Here is an 18,258-nt window from a genome sequence, read left to right as displayed (position 1 = left end):
TTTGTTATTGTGTACACTTCTCCAAAATATATTTGTACGTGTGATTTTTTTAAAAAGTCCCTTAAATTGTTTATTTGACAACAACGCACTCGAAAGGGAAAGACTCGGAATAGTGAAGCATTTGCAACACATCTTGTTTGCTGTTTGAAATATTCAGCTCCAATTTTATTACTTAATACAATGTTACTTTCAGAACCAAATAATCTGTTGGCAAATGCCGAAAACTTTGTTGTACTTAAGGAAATACACACATGCTTTTCGACCAAGAACTTAAAGATAAAATACTAGGATAGTTGCTAAGGTGTTCGCTATCTATCAATAGAACTGTGAGGTACTCGTTACAGTTGTTTTGATAGTCGTGCGTGTTCGTATTCGTCCTTTATGTTGGGATTCAAAATTTTTGAACCTAGTTCGAATCCCACATGGTGCTTTTATTTATTTATTTATTTTTTTCCCGCTGTTTTTGGTTTACAATTTGTGATTTTATGAATCTTTTCGTTCGTTCTTCAAGAGAATTCTTATTTTAGAGTCACTGACTAATCCCTGTTTGTATCTCGGATGGAAAACCTGAGCATTTTTTTCTTTTTCTTTTTTAAGGATACGTAGATCCTACTAAAATGGGTTAAAGCGTTTATTCTTCTCAGTGTGTAAATTGACTGGGGATGCCAGGGATTTTCCCGCTGACAAAAGAGTATGAAGAAGACATTTTTCACCCTGCCAGGAATATCTTTTGCTCTCTCTAGAATTAATTTTTTCGAATGTTTATAAGATAAAACATGGAACAACTCTTATTTTTTAGCCAAAACTGCTACAATTAAGAGTAAAGCTCGAAAAAGATTGGCTTACCAAAACTGTGTCATATATTTATCCTGTTTTGAGTATCCAGTCGTCAGAGAGACGAAAAAAAAAAATCGCAAGGACTATTTGATGGAAAACCACCAAATTTAATCAGGATGTAGATGGTCAAAATTTAGAAATCGAGTTTGCTTACGTAAGCAATACTGAAACCGGAAGTTGTACAGTAGAAAATAAAACCGGCTTTCACGTTGATCACTACAGAAGAAAAACGGTAATCGATATCGGGAAGTGGTTTTCTGCAGTCGATTAAGCGGCCCAAAAATACATTTCATCAGTATCTTTTACTCTCTACTAAAATTAGAAGCGAGAGAAATCCGCAACAACTTTCAGTTTCAATATTGATCTACATAGATCAAAAGTAATAAGAGAGCGAGAAGTGTTCTTAGATCGCTTCCACGTTCTAAGAATACGTACCATCTTCTCTCTTAACCTGCTGTTCAAACCAGAAGGTTCAGTTATAAACCACGTTGGTCGCCATAGAATGAAAACTGTAATAGAAACCGAGAAGCTGTTTCCTGTAGCACAAAATCGACCAATTCTGGTTTTAACGGTGATCCCTGCAGAGGAGAAATAGTAATAGATAGCAAAAAGTGGTTTTCTGCATTCAGTTAAGTTTCCTACGAATATATTCCGCATTCACTCGAATATATCTACTGCCACCGGAAGTGGTATAAATGTACTACCACTTCCGGTTTCAGTATTAATTGAGAAAATATCACGCCAAAGAAACTACTCCTTCGCGTAGTGTACATGTGTCTATACATGTACAAATCGAAGTAATTTCATGCTTGCCCGTCAAACTCCGTACAATCATACATCGTAAAACAATTAGGAGATACATGTGTACAAAACGCGAAGCAGTAGTTTTCGATATATATATATATATATATATATATATAAAGTATGGGGGGGTGAGAAGGAGAGAGGAGAATGCTGGGTGCATATATGGGTGAATTCTTCCCCGCTCCCCAATGGGAGAAATATTCAATTAGCATCAGAAGTGATGACAAACAGCAGAACTCGTAGTAATTGCTTCATCTTTCGTTCTTTTTCACGTTTTAGTTCCACAGTCGTTGATGCTTCCTTAAATCAGTATTTCATGAACTTTGTATCGCTATTCCCTGATGCTCCTTCACAAGTTTCAATAGATACCGCCAATTATTTAACGATATATTTACAAATTTAAATTTAATATTTTTGACACAAAGTATTTCTGAATTCTAACTAGTGGTCACATGTTCTGACTTTAGCACAGTAGAAAAATCTTACCGCATTTGGTGGTATTGTTGATACACTGCCGAGGGACTCCACAGAAAGAGCTAATGTACTAACAACAAACATACTTGATTTCTATGTCGCCATCAAACGAAATCGTTTGCGATCCTTGACTTGTCATACTTTCGTTCCAAATATTGAAATAGATGCATCTGTGGATACGATTTTACAGGTCCTAAAAGATTGTAATATGAATTCGCGGGCTCGTCCTGTGAGCAAAGCAAGTGGTACGTTACCCAGAACCGCGCTATATAGGTCCAACGCCATAAGAAGAGTTAGGCTGTATAAGAGAAATTACAATGTACTCTTTCAATTTATTCTTGGAAATAAAAATATTTAGAAACAATGAATCTTCATTTTGCAGGGCATTTATACAAATTCACAATGGTATAAACAAGTGAATTTGCTGATACTTATGCTACCTTAAGACTGGAGCGATCAGTCTAATCATTGCCGCACCTAATCAGGGATGGGTCCATCTTGAAATAAATTGCTGCGTACGTGCCTGCACGAAATGCTACACCGGTGGTTATTGAGCGTATATAATTCTTATCCTAATATCATTTAACGGTAGCCTACTGCTTTCTTCCTCACCATTTCAGGTGCATTTCTAGAATGCAGTTTTCAAAACTAATAATAGTAATAATAATTACCTCTGATCCCAGCTTTAAATGTATTATAGATTCTAAGAAGCTATTTGGCATTTCGTATAAAAGTTAGAACATTCTGTGGCAAAGTGCTGAGCACACAGGTGTCATGATGAAAATAACGGCAGGACAGGTTCCCAAATGTTGGAATGCTGAAGACAGTTGGCAGCAAGTGCAGTGTTATTTCCAAGTGTACTTCGTGCTACTCCTCGGAGTTGAAACATCGCCCTGTGCCTGGGCTAAGATATATCAAATAGTGCTCGTGCAGCACCAACTTAATTTGATTTGCCCCCGGACAAACTTTTGTGGAACAAAACCTGAGTGAGTGCTCGCTTATAAGTACATCTATCGTTATAAAGGGGATATCAGCAGGTTTTAGTAAAGACTCGTAATTCATAATATGACTTATAGCCACAGCATTCAAATAGAGACAAAAACAGTGGAAAACGCCCTATCCCCACTTCCAAAATACTTCTAGGCGTGGTAGTAGTCAGTATTTTGTAGAAATCTTGAGCGCATTCTTATTATGTACTCGGTGCCAAACTGATACAATGACTGGAGTACACTTGCAAATTATTAAGATGTTTAATTTTTTTTAAAAAAATCGTCATGGAGAGCTGTCTGAAATCGTTCTGATGAATCAAGACAACATAAAGTTTATAGCTGTAACAGCAAACTGAGAGGAAATAAATTGTTCACTCATCAAACGTAATACCCTCAAACTTTTCTCTGTTCCCTAGAATAATGATGATGATGAACTATTTCAAGTAGTGATAAAGAACTGATTCGCTGATAGTGATATCCTGAACATGAAACTTTTTTTTTTTTTTTTGAAAAATCTTCAAGATGGGTCGATGTAAGAAGTGATTCGCACTAAGGAGAAATTATATGTGAAATATAGAAGAGGTTTCACGCGTGTGCGACTTCTTTCGTTAGGTTAGAAAGTTGTCAGATCATCTCTGTGTAATACATATAATTAAAAATTGTACGGCAAGAATACCAGAAAAATGAGAGAAACATATATTCACCCAGTGAGATTCGAACCAGGTTCAAAAGTGTTGAATCTTCACAGAAAAAAAAAGGAAAAAGAAAAGAAAACACGCATGACTTTGAAACAGCTGTAGCGCTTTCCTCCAGTTGTATTCGTAGGTAACGAACTCCTGAACTACTTCCATTTTCTAACAATTTTCTATTGGTCGAAAAATGTGTTCTTGCGAGCTACAACAGAGTCGTCTGCATTTGCTACATTAAGTATCAAGAGGAGCTGACAGTGAGTATTTCAGGCAGCAAACTGTAAGCTATGTTTGGAAGTTTCTTTATTCTTTTCCTATTGGAATTCGTTGTTACCAAACTGATAATTCTAAGAAACTTAGAAAAACTCAGGCACGCAGTGATTTGGGAGAAGTGCACATATAATGAGTAAATTTTAATTGAGTGGTTAAACGAGAAAGAATTAAAAGACATAAGTAGTGATGTATTAGACACAATTTACAAGTCTTGAGGTTTTTATCATCCATACTTTTCACAATCTTCCAATGACACTCCTTTAGAGATTCACATATGTCTTGTCTTGTAATATGTTGAGACTAACTTCTTTTCATATCATGTAGCCATTTTTTTTTCTTTTCTTTTTCAAAGGAATATTTCCAATTTACGTCAATATTTTGTTCCGTATGCTTACATATATAAATACTTTTCTTTAATTATAGTCTACAAATTCATAGGCTGCAACAAATATCTTTGACTTAGAATTTCTGCTGTAAGAGGCATTTTGAACCAGTGCTCGGCATACATTTAAGGAGTAAGAGTAAACTTAGGTATTGTACTCCTCACTCTCTTTGTTAGTGAACATTGTCATAGATTTAAAGAAAGAAAAGAAAAAGAACTGATAGAGATGGTTTCTATTAGTTTACAGCAAGTAAACAGTTGTTTCTGAGTTTTGCTAAATAAAATACAGATATTTACAATGAATTTCCACGTAATTCCTTAATTCTGGTTTTAGGATTTCATTTTTGCCGCAGAGCAATAACATTTTAACGATTATCAAAATCATGGACAACAGAAGTGTATTATACAAAAATGGAGAGATTCTATAATTTGGATAAGGCATTTTTAGACAGTTCCTACTTACATAATAGAATTGGTACATAACAAGAACAAGGTTTTGCTGTTTACTCGTATGCTTCACGTCTTTGATGTTTTTGGTGACTCGACTTTGGTATAATAATTGCTTCTTTTTTTGTTGTAACTAGTGTTCGCTAATGAGTTAAATTAAAATTAAATGATAAATGCTGCTCAATCTAGTTTTGGGACTACATATAATTTAAATAAAAAGAAAATACCATCGAAGCAAATTTTTATCTATCTATATAAATAAATATGAAAGTGACTACGTTTGTGACCACCCGATCAAATTTTCTATATAGATGAGGTTGGACCCTGGGATAGTTTTTATCTTTTCACTTTGATGGTGCAACTTAGGGGCGGGGGAGAGGAAAGATGTAAAAAAAAAAAAAAAAGAAAGAAAGAAAAAGAAAATGGCCGATATTAGTGTCGAATTTATAGTTTTTGGGGTCGCTGAGATGAACAGTGACACTTCCGATCCCGGTCAAATCCAAATTTAGCCCCGCAACTTAAGGGAAGGAAGGGGATAGAAATATATGATCGAAAATGACCTATATTAGTGTCGAATCCATAGTTTTTGGGGTCGCTAAGACGAACAGTGGCACTTCCAATGCAGTTTAAATCCAAATTCAGCCTTTACAGAATCAAACTTATTCTGCGAAGAACGGGTATTCTGCTAGTTCTTACTAATATGTGATGCAGTTTCGGCTACATATTGCCTTCATCAGACCCATTATAGTGTGTCTGATGTTAATATATTTCCGAAATGTAACACAGTAATAGTAAGTATTTGCTTTAATGAGATTTTAGTTTTATTTGAGTGATGAAGCACCTCATTTCTGTGCTTATTATGCTAGCGTAATTCCATAAATAATCTCTTTTTCATAAAATCATAGAAGGTGTTCGGTAGAAACAATTTTTCTACATGTTGCATGTTGGAATATTTTGTAGGTTTTCTTTGAGTTTGTTTAGTTTCAAAAATAAAATGAAATAAAATATGTTCGTTTGTTTGCTGAAGTTTAGTGTTTTTTTAGCACCTTATCCATATAGTACTGTAGCTACAGTTTAAGGTGGAATTCGTACCACCGTAATGCGCTCAAATGCGTCCTTACCGGGAATCGTGCCTCAAGTTCACGCGTGCTAGCCCTTATTATAAGCGGAAGGGGGTGCTAAAAAAAACTAATTTTTTTAGTATTATCAGGACGAAACAAGTATATACTTTTCTTGTCTTTCCAAGTGGATGAGCAGATTTTTAAAGATAAAAATGTATTCCGTGAATATTGGATTTTAATATGAAGTTGCTCATGTAACAGATGAAGAAAAGTAAGAGAAAATTTGGTCATTTTGATTTCCTTTCTTTTAGGCTAGTTCCAAGTGTAAAAGGATCTGCTTTCGCTGTGTCTACTACACCGTCTGTACCTCTCCACACTGAAAATGAAATTACATCTGGCAGAATGAGAATACAAGGAATCCACTATACAGCTAGTGATACGAACACTCTTTCTCCCTTGACAAACTTTTTAGATCAAAATATTCCTAGAAATAGAAGCCAGGATCCTATTGTCTTTGCATCAAATGTGCTGCCAGTAGGGTTACCTGATAATGCTACAATGCCTATTCAACATTTAGGGCAGTTTCAATCGCAGATGCAAGTTCTACAGTCAACAGATCATAAAGAACATAAAGATCATAAAGATCTTCAGAACAACCTCGATGATCAGTCAGGATTGCGTAATGCAAATAATCCAGAAGAATTTTCCAAATTACCAGTTGGAATGTCTTCCACTGAGAATGCTCCGAAGAAAAGTGAAAATACACAACAATTCAATAATCCGCGTTATTATTGTGAGGAATGTTCTATTCAGTTTTCCGGAAGAAGTAAGTGGAGATATCACAAACTAAAATTTCACATTGGAAAACGTTTCCAATGTCACCATTGTTCTGAAGCATTTTATCTATCTTCTTATCTAATGTATCACTTAAAAACCCATGAAACTGAAAAGCCGTTTGTATGCTCTCTATGTGGGCATTCTTACAAATCCCACAGAGCTCTCAAAGATCACGAACGAAATCATTTCATTGGATTAAAATTTGAATGCAATAAATGTGATAAAAAATTCGCTAAAGAGATACAGCTACAATACCATAATAATAAAAAACATAATGGAAGTCCTTCTTACTTTTGTGATATATGTGGAGAATCATTTTTTGAGAAGTTTCAGTTAAGACGGCACATCTATGAACATGTTGGGTTGAAATTTACTTGTAGTGTATGTAGCGAAAGTTTTGATGTTCATAGTCGCTTACGTACGCATTTACAAACTCATAGACCTATCAAACAGCATGAGTGTGAAATTTGTGGAACTAATTTTGTTAGACCGTATCTTCTTTCTGCACATATGAAGAAACACAAAGGGATGAAAGATTCTGAGTGTGAAGTTTGCGGTAAAGCTGTCACACATAAGTATTTAAAAATACATATGCGTACCCACACAGGTGAGAAACCCTATGCATGTGAATTTTGTGGAAAACTCTGTATTTCGAAATCTGCATTCTCTGTGCATCGAAGGACGCATACAGGTGAGAGGCCACATACGTGTGATATTTGCCAGAAAAGTTTTACTCAGAGAAGTAGTTTGATTATTCACAGAAGACTCCATACAGGAGAAAAGCCTTATGTATGTGACATTTGCAGTAAAGGATTTCCATCACGTACCAATATGGTGAATCATAAAAGAAATCACAAGAACGATAAGGGTAATTAAATAAACATGATAAATTGATTCGGTATTGTATACACTTCTCCGAAATGTATTTGCAAACGTGAATTTTTTAAAGTCCGTTAAAATTGTCGATTTTTCAACAACGCACTCGAAAGTAAAAAAAAAAAAAAAAAAAAAAAAAAAAAAAAAAAAAAAAAAAAAAAAATCGGAGTAGTCAAGCACATCCCAACTCACTTTGTTAATTTGCTATTTGAAATATTCAGGTGCTATTTTATTACTTAATACAAGTTACTTTCAGAACCAAGTAGTACCTTGCAATGCAGAAAACTTTGTTGTAGTTAAGAAAACACACGCTTTTCGGCCAAATGAATAAAATAAAATAAAATAGGATTCTAAAACCACGAAGGTTTGCTAATGAGTTGCTATATATACAACTGAAAGGTAGTACTACAGTTATTTCGGTAGTCGTGCGTGCTAAGTTTCTCCTTTATGTTAGGATTCAAAGTTTTTGAACTTGGTTCGAATTCCACATGGCACTTTTATTTTATTTTTCTTGGTTTAGACAGTTTCCAACTGATTACCATTTGTATCTTACAGACGGAAACTTCATCCTGAGTATTTTTTTCTCTTTTAAGGATACGTAGATCCTACTAAAATGGGCTGAAACGTTTATTCTTCCTAGTGTGTAAATTGACTGGGGGGATGCCAGGGATTTTCTCCCTGAGAAAAGATTATTCTCCGTTGAAGAAGAAATTTTTCACGCTGCCAGGAATATATTTTGCTCTCTCTAGAATTAATTTTTTCGAATGTTTATAAGATGAAACATGGAACAACTCATATTTTGTAGCCAAAACTGCTACAATTAAGAATAAAGCTTGTAAAAAGATTGGCTTACCAAAACTGTGTTATATATTTATCCTGTTTCGAGTATCCAGTCGTCAGAGAGACGGAAAAAAAAAATCGCAAGGACTATTTGATGGAAAACCACGAAATTTGATCAGGATGAAGATGGTCAAAAGTTAGAAATCGAGTTTGCTTACGTAAGCAATACTGAAACCGGAAGTTGTACAGTAGAAAATAAAACCGGCTTTCACGTTGATCACTACAGAAGAAAAACGGTAATCGATATCGGGAAGTGGTTTTCTGCAGTCGATTAAGCGGCCCAAAAATACATTTCATCAGTATCTTTTACTCTCTACTAAAACCAGAAGCGAGAGAAATCCGCAAGAACTTTCGGTTTCAATATTGATCTACATAGATCAAAAGTAATAAGAGAGCGAGAAGTGTTTTTAGATCACTTTCGCGTTCTAAGAATACGTACCATCTTCTCCCTTAACCTGCTGTTCAAACCAGAAGGTTCAGTTATAAACCACTTTCGGGTTTAACGTTGATAGTCATTGAATGAAAACTCTAATAGATACCGAGAAGCGGTTTCCTGTTACAGAAAATCGACCACTTCTGGTCTTAACGGTGATCCCTGCAGAGGAGAAATAGTAATATATAGCGAGAAGTGGTTTTCTGCATTCAGTTAAGCCTCCCAAGAATATATTCCGTCTTCATTCGATTATATCTACTACAGGGTGTCTATCGGTCACGAATGTCACGAAATCAGAAAACGGTCATGAAAGTCACGGAAAAGTCACGAAATTTAGCTTTTGGATCACGATTTTTTTTTTTTTTTTTTTTTTTTTTTTTAACTACACATGTAAGTACAGATTGGATAATTTTGTTCTGTGAAACTTCAAAATTCACCACCAAAAATGTCTATGTCCGGATTTAGACGCTGCCAAGTCACAAGCAAAGTACGTTTCTATCGCATGGATGAAAATTCGGCCTAATGCGCACGCAAATTCGCTCTTGAAAATGTTAGGAAATTTTATGATTTGGTAAACAAACGGTCACGAAAAAGGCACGAAATTTCATTTTGGAATTTTAGTAGACACCCTGTACTACCACTTCTGATTTCAATATTCCCTCCCCCCAGTAGGAAAAATATTTAATTAGTACAAACGTAGGTTCTTTTTAAGTACTCGAAAGTATTGCCAGACAGTCGAACTCCTACTGAGTACTTCATCTTTTCGTTCTTTTTCACTTTTTAGTTCCACAGTTCTTTGTGCTTCCTTAAATTCGTATTTCATGAACTTTGTATCTCTATCCCATGGTGTTCCTTCATAAGTTTCAGTAAAGTTAATAATTAATATTTTTGACGCAAAGTATTTGTGAATTCTAACTAATGATCTCAAATGTTCAGACTTCAGTACAGTGGCAAAATCTTACAGCACTTGCCAAGGACGATGGTGTTCTTGATATACTCACGAGGGGCTCCGGGGAAAGAGCTAATATACAGTAGTACTCCAATTATCCGAACTCCGACTATCCGAATCGTTTTCAGAATGGGGTCCGGTCACAAGTGATTCGAATAATTGGAGTTCTACTGTACTAACAACAAACATACTTGATTTCTAGGTCGCCATCAAACGAAATCGTTTGCAGTCCTTGAAGTGCCATCCTTTGGTGCCAAATATTGATTTAGTTGCATCTGTGGATAATATTTTACAGATCCTGAAAGATTAATTTGAATACGCAGGTCCGTACCATGAGTAAAGCAAGTAGTGCGTTTGTCCCAGAGTCTGCGCTATATAGGTGCGACGCCATAGGGAGAGATTTTACAAGAGAAATTAACTGTAATAATGCGGTATAAGAGAAATTACAATGTACTCTTTTCAATTCATTCTTGAAAATAAAAATGTTTAGACATAATGAACCTTCATTTTGTAGGATATTTTTACAAGCTTTTACAGAGGGTTTAAGCAAGAGTAAGCTTTTACTGAGGGTGATCACAAGGGGGAGTTTTATTATGTTACGTTAAAACTGGAGCAATCTACCCAATCATTGTCACACCGAATCAGGGACGTATTCAGGGGGTGTATTTTCGGGATCCGCACCTTTCTCTGTTCCGAAATCCCAACATTTCAGTAAATTTAGTGTAAATTCACAGGTGATTTTACAGATTTTAAATATAATTTATCCTCGTATTGAATTTGAACCTCCCCCCTCAAAAAAAACTTTGGATCCCTCTAGAATTAAGTTCCTGTGTACGTTCCTGCATCAAATGCTACAGCGCTAGTTACTGACTGTATATGTATATGTACAGTCACATACTGTACTGTATATGTATGACTGACTGTATATGTACTCTTACCCTAATATCATACAACGGTAGCCTACTGTGTTCTTCCTCACCATTTCAGGTTCATTTTTAGAATACAGTTTTCAAAGCTAATAATGGTATTAGCAATTACCTTTGATCTGAGTTTTAAATATATTATAAAAACTAGTGGCATTTTGTATAAAAGGTTACAAACTCCTGATGAAGTGCTGAGTTAACACAGGTGTGTAGGAGAACATGAGGAAAATACTAGCCATACAGGATCCCAAATTTTGGAATGCTGAACACAGCTAGTGCAGTGTTATTTCCAAGTATACTTCTTGCCCCTCCGCGGAGTTGAAACATCGCCCTGTACCCAGGCTAAGATATATCAAATAGTACTCAGTGCAGCACCAACTAATTTTGATTTCTCCCCGAACAGACTTTTGTGGAACAAAACTTGAATGTGTGCTTGCTTATGAGTATATCTATCTTTATAAAGAGGATATCAGCAGATTTTAGTAAAGATTCGTAATTCAGGTTATGACTTACACCCATAACTTTGTAATTGAGATAAAAGAGTTTTAAAAACAGTGGAAAATACATCTCATCCCACTTCCAAAATACTTCGAGGTATGGTGATGGTCAGTGTTGTGTGGAACTCTTGAAGACATTCTTATTAAGCACTTTGTACCAAACGGTGATACAATGACTGGAGTGCGTTATTGCGAACTACTACGACTCAATTAAAAAAAAATAAAAGATCCCGTGGAAAGCTGTCTGAAATCATTTTGTTGAACCAAGACAACATAAAGTTTATAGCTGTAACAGCAAACTGCGATAAAATAAATTGTTCCATCACCAAATGTAATACCCTCAAACATCTGTCTGTTTCTTAGAATAATGATAATGATGAACTATTTCTAGTAGTGAAAGAAGTTATTATGGCCAATAGTGATTTCCTGAACACTGGAACTCCGTTTTTTTTTTCTTTCTTTCTTCAGGTTTAGGAAAATCTTATAGGTCGATGTAAAAAGTGATTCGCACTAAGGAGGAATTATGTAAAATATAGAAAAGGTTTCACGCTTGTACGACTTCTTACCTTTGCTTAGGTTAGAAAGTTGTCAATCATCTCGGTGTAATACATATAATAAAAAAGTATACGGTAAGAGTAACAGAAAAACGAGAGAAAAATAAAATACCCAGTGGGATTAGTGAACCAGGTTCAAAAAAAGAGAAAAAATAAAATACCCAGTGGGATTGGTGAACCAGGTTCAAAAGTATTGAATCTTCACAGAATAAATAAATAAATAAAAACACGCATAGCTTTCGAAACAATTGTAGCGCTTTCCTCCAGTTGAATTGATAGATAACAAACTCCTTAACAACCTGCTTTTTTTAAACGATTTTCTTTTGGACGAAAAGCGTGTGTGTTCTGGTCAACTACAGCAAAGTTCTGCATTTGCCAAGGCACTATTTTGTTCTTAATCTTAAATTACCATTACATTAAGTAACAAGGTGGGCTGAGTGTTTCAGACGGCAAACTGTGAGCTATGTTGGTAAGAAATTCATGCACTTAGTTAGGTATTTTGGAGAAGTGTACATATAACTACTGAATTTTGATGGAGTGGTTAAACGAGAAAGAATGGAAAATACTCCTTGAAGTATTAGATACAATTTACAAGTCTTGAGGTTTTCACCTTCCATACCTTTCACTATCTTCCGGTGATACTTCGATAGAGATTCATGTCTTGTAGCATGTTGAGACTAACTTCTTGTCCAAATCATGTTGTCAGTTTAAAAGTAAAAAGAAAACGGGAATATTTCCAGTTTACAACAGTATTTTGTTCCGTACACTTGTATATATATATATATATATATATATATATTTCCTACAAATCCATAGGCAGCAACAAGTATCTTTGACCTAGAATTTCTGCTATAAGAGATATTTGCCATTGCTTTGCATACTTTTAGGAAGTAAGAGAAAAATTGCGCTGCCTCGTATTTTACCGTGTTAGTTCATTATTGTTCTGTATTTATTGGTACTTAATACAATTCAGTATATTTAGCCATGTAATGACATTTTGTAGAATTATTGTACAAGCGTTTGGTTTATTTAATATAGTACCTGTTCAGAAATAAGTCGTACTGTGCTGCCTGGTTTAAGTTCCTAATGAAATGTATTATGAAATGTACTATATAATCAACTACTTTATTAATAATATTTGTGTACGTGCAACTTCTTTTGCATATATGATAATGCTTTATCTAGCGGAAACTCTTGTCGAGTCTAATCATAAATGTTAACCATTCAATATAATGGAAAATAAAAATTAATCATAACAAAGTCTTGGCGTTTCTGTTTTTTGCTCTCGTTTCTTTATTTTTGTATTTGCAACAAATTATAATAAATCACTAATATTTAATATCTGTGTGTGTATTATACAGAAAAGTGACATAATTATGTGGAAAGTTACGGTTTAAAATAAGAAAAGCAAAAGACTCAAGGAAGAGAAAAAAATATATATACGAGAGCATAAATGTACTGTAACAACAGAAGTTTTCCCCGCATACAAAAAGTGCATTATCTGCTTGCTGTTATCGTCGTTGTGAGTTACATATTTCTCAAGACGTTCCTCGTAGTCATTGTGATTGTCAAATAGTGTTTTAGTTATAGGCCTCATCGTTCCTCCTCTTCTACTGATAAACTATGGATTTTTAGTATTTCAGAAAAAGAAATGTAATAGTGCATGCGAAGAGAATATTGGTCCTGTTCTTGACTTTTTTTTTTGTACGACTGTGATGGTGGCATTACAATTGGATCTTCCATTTTGTTAAAAACACTCTAGAAAATTACTGCGGGTATTTACTAGTATTTCTTGCTAGGTTCCCTACAAGCTTATAGTTTACGGAAGTCAGTAGTGTATCTCAGTGTTTCTAGATACAGCTCCATCGTCACAATGGCGGATTCAACGGGAGTATACGCACCCCTCTGACACTTTGAATTTCTATGTTTCTCTTTTGATCAATATCTTAGACCAACATTATTAGAGGGATTAACTTTAGGAGGCTCAAGCGGGCAGCTCATGTAGCCAAAGTGGAAGAAGGTAGAAACGCGTTCAACATTTTGACTGGAAGCCCAATTGGAGAAAGATCATTAAGAAGACCTAGCTGCAAATGGGAGATAGATCTCGCAGAAATATGAAAACAAAGTAGAAACTGGATCTAGTTGGTTAAGGATAGAAGACAGTGAAGAGCTCTCGTGAATGCGACATTAAACCCTCGGGTTTCGTAGACCATAGAGGTGGTTAGTTACTAGATCAGCAATCTGCTCTCCGTTATTGTTGCTTCAATCTAACTAATATCTATAGTGTTACAGCGAGTATCTTGCGTCCTCTCCGAACCTTCCATCCTTTTATGCATAAATGAAGAGATATAAACTTTCCGCGGCTCAATGGTGGATCTATAAATGGATGTGCATGCCGTGAAGGAAAAATGTAGCCCCTTCTTTATTATTTCCACAGACGACAGAAGATTTTTTTCGGCAGTATATTAGACAAATAATCTCTCAGTCTATCGTTATTACAAAGTAGTTAATATTCCCAGGTGTTACAGCGGGTAATATTTTGCGCCTCCTCCGAACTTATTATTTTTTGCGCAAGAATTGAAGAGGCACAAACCTTCTGTTGCCCAGTGGCAGATCTGGAAAGGACCGAACGCTCGTCTCAAGGAAAAATATAACCTTTATTATTATTATTATTATTATTATTATTATTATTATTATTATTATTATTATTATTATTATTATTATTATTATTATTATTATTATTTTGACGAAATGAAGTAATTAAAGTTTTTGGTGTCAGTGTATTAGACCAGTTATCTGCTCTGTCTATTGTTAGTCCAAAGTAGCGAATATTCTCAAGTGTTATAGCGGCACTTCCTCCCAACCTACCATCCTTTTGTGCAAGAATAAAGAAAGATAAACCTTCTGAGGCCGAAGGTCTAATTTAACTGGGAATAATATAAGAATTATTCGGGACGGTTTTTGTAATGATACGTCCTGTCATACCTGGCACCAGAAAGAACGTAAACCTTTCCAAACTGGCCAGAGATACGTATTTAAAAAATAAAGAGCAAACAACTTCAAATTTAATTATACAGAAGTTTCTAACAAGCTGTAGAACGTAATAAGTCAGTACATTATGAAAGAACATTTAATACCAGTTACATCATTTCAAAATTTCTGGCTCTGCTCCTGTTTCAGTATGATCATACCACTAAAAACACTCTCTGCAAGCAGCTGAACACTTTCTTCCAGAAAATTTTGTCCGGCGCCGGAATTAAGTGTCGGTGTATCGACCATGAGAATGACATGTAATTGCAGTTGAATTTAGCTTAGCTCCTGCGAGGCAGCAAGAGTTGGTCATCTTCAGGTTGTGTGCCCGGAAGTAACACTACAGCTTAAAAGTTTAATGCTTGTCCCGTTCTTATTTTATTTATTTTTGACGAAATTGACGTATGCGTATTTTATACAGACCCTATTAGCCTCTTTCATCATCTGATAAAATGACAAATATCAATTCCAAATAACAACAAATTATTGCTAAGTTATTTGTATGATACTTTGACAAACTTACTATAAAATCAATTTTTTCTCTCCTGAAAAGTTAACAAAATTAAGATTACGTCATCCAACCGACGATATATGAACCGCTTACTGCAGAAAGCAAACACGTCCACATTTCGTAATGTCTGCGTGAGAGACAAAAACTGAATAAAACTATCTTGACAATATTTCCACCATAACATGTATTTTTCTTCATGAATAGAAATATACATAATGCAAGATTTGTATATGACAAGGGAATAGAAAGAGAGGGGGGTAGCACTGTTTTGTGTTTTAGACATGTTTCCTTTTTGCAGTAAATTCATTGTTCAAACGACTTGTAGATTGAATTGAGTAAAGAAAATGACAATTAAATTGATAAACATTCTTTATTGGCAGCAAACGTAACTGTTAAACATTTCTGAATAGTATCACAATTATGGAACTACAAATTGATCAATCATCTTTGGCGTCGGAACGTGTTTCCATTGTGGTAGGCCAGGATACTATTGAACTCCGAAATAGCATATTTTCTTGAGGAACGTAGACAAATGTTTTCTTGATCTTATCCATTTTCTTGTTGTTTATGGGCAGTACAGAGTTGTAGGCTTGTCTGGAATAGTCTAAACATCAACTTCACAAAAGTGCTCTTTTCGAGTTTAGCGCAAATCATGTAACAATTTGGCATCCGATATTTTTTGAATATATACCCATCACTGATCACAAAAATGCCGGATGCCAGAAAAAACACCTCACGGGAAGGGAGAAGGAGGGGAGAAAACCGACATTTTTAGCCGTTTCTATTATTCACTATATCTCCGTAACTATTGGAGCTAGAGCATCCGAACTTTTTTCATTTTGTTTAATTGTCTTCCACAACTAATTTTAGTGCATTTTTGAGCTGAATATAATGGTTTTCTTGTTATTTTCATTTTTACTCAATATTGGTTGCGCGTGACGTCATTTTTTTAAGCCACTGATACTTTAAAAGATCGAATTCGACTCTTTCAAAACATGTATACTTAAATTAGTGTAGCCCTAATAGTGCCTGAGCTATAAGTGACTTCATTCTGTCGTGTGCGAAACTGATCACGGCGCGGCCCGAGAGTTACCTTTCCACAAACTGTAGATATTAGCAGCTGATGATGATTAATATATATATATATATATATATATATATATATATATATATATATATATATATATAATCTTGTCTGCCTGCGATATAATCCTGATGATCAATTCTATCTATAATCTAATTAAAAATATCAATTTTTAATATCAATTGAGGGGCTTTTCGGAAAATAACCCTTGTCAAAACACACAATTTCTCTGAAGAATGAAAAGAGAGCTTTCTCTAGTACACGGTATGAGAAACTTTGCAAATCTGTTTCTTTATACATGTCTCTGATACCTCCTAAAACATGCACAAACATGCAGCTTTCTATTCATTTTTGTAAAAAAAAAAAAAAAATCTTTCGATAAGGGTTGTTTTTGCTACAAGTATTTCGATTTATATACTACAATGGTACTGAGCGAAATAGAGCAGGAATCAGATTTCAAAATTACCTTCAAGAGAGAATCATGAACAATTTGCTATCCACATTTTTTTTTTTATATATATATTACTACCTTTCCCTTTTAATACTTACCGTAAGGGTAAGAAAAAAAAAAGCAAAAAATAAGATATGCCTAACACATTTTATAAATAATCAGTTTTTAAACTGTTAAATCTTATTTACAGAAGAAGCACTTGCCTCTTATTAAGATTGTCTACAGTTGCTATAATACAATAAATCTATAATAAGAAACAATCATATATTTAAGAAGTCTCTACACAAGAGAACAAATTATTTGATTTCTAGAATTAGTTCTCAATAATGTTATGTCACTCTTATATCCTAAAAAGATAAAGAAATTTGTGATGTCTTTAATGCATCATTCAGTCTTTATCACTCTGTTCATTAACTGGTATTGAATTTTTATACTCGCTCGGACAACTACACATTGGAGTGGACAAGAAATCGCGATTCTTACGTTTGCATTACAAACTTACTCAAGTTTCTGACAGATACACATGGTAATCTCTAAAGAAGCCTTGGAAATATCTTCGAGTGTTTTCAAAAGTGGCTCCAGAATTTGGTCCTCCAAGTATCATCCGGAGTCTTCTGGCCTTGTTAGGTAGATCTCACACTTATCAGCGTTCCCCTAGCTGCTGTTGGGTAATGGGATCTCTTTATATGTTATTTCAGAGCATCATTAGTTGGAGATAATCTCTCCAGGCTGCATTTTGACAGAATTAGGAGCCTAGCTCCATCACAGATCTTCACATTAACCTTGAGAAGCTTTACAAAAAGCAGTTCTGTAGATTCAATAGCGTTTGTTGGTAATAGAATTTGTCCTAGGGAAAATAAAAGGTCACAGTTATCTGAGTAAGTAGACCATAAGTAGATAATGCATTGCTGGAATTATCACCTTCAGAACTCATTGTTGTTGTTTTCAATAGTTATAAAGATCAGAAGACTGTTAAGTCAAACTTCGAGATCGATGTTCAAAATCTCGAAGGAAAGCATGAAGAAGCAGATTCTGAAATGATACTTCATGCTATGAATCACAATTCAGAAAGAGTTGTTGTGATGAGTAGAGACACCGATGTATTCCTACTGTTGATACGCCATTACGACACAATTTCTTGTAAAGAATTGTACATAATGGCGGGATTTCAAAGACAAAAAGGCTTATTTCAGTTCACCACCTTTGCTACCAGTTATCTGAGAATGAGAAGAAAGGTAATTGCTTATCACGCTCCACTTGGATGCGTCATAACATCATATCCAGTTGGAACATCAAAGATCAAGAACTGTCTACTTA

At 34.8% G+C, this 18,258-nt stretch overlaps 1 protein-coding gene across 14 annotated transcripts in view; it reads left to right on the top strand.

The window, feature by feature from the left end:
* LOC145663063 (uncharacterized) overlaps nucleotides 1-18,258 on the top strand; it is a 287,238-nt gene that overhangs the window by 142,237 nt on the left and 126,743 nt on the right. The window contains exon 4 of one of the 14 annotated variants that reach the window (XM_081729240.1): nucleotides 6,268-13,125. The exons of 12 other annotated variants lie outside the window; for them this stretch is intronic. In XM_081729240.1, coding sequence (XP_081585366.1) covers nucleotides 6,268-7,669 — 1,402 coding nt within the window. In that variant the 3' untranslated portion in view covers nucleotides 7,670-13,125. Of the gene's footprint in view, nucleotides 1-6,267; nucleotides 13,126-18,258 lie in introns of those variants that run through there. One more of the 14 variants, XM_081729242.1, reaches the window with a different exon arrangement.

The sequence above is a fragment of the Thermobia domestica genome, chromosome 10, assembly GCF_964235325.1.
Source record: "Thermobia domestica chromosome 10, izTheDome1.hap1.1, whole genome shotgun sequence".
Classification (NCBI taxonomy): Eukaryota; Metazoa; Arthropoda; class Insecta; order Zygentoma; family Lepismatidae; genus Thermobia; species Thermobia domestica.
This window is presented reverse-complemented; position numbering and strand designations above follow the sequence as displayed.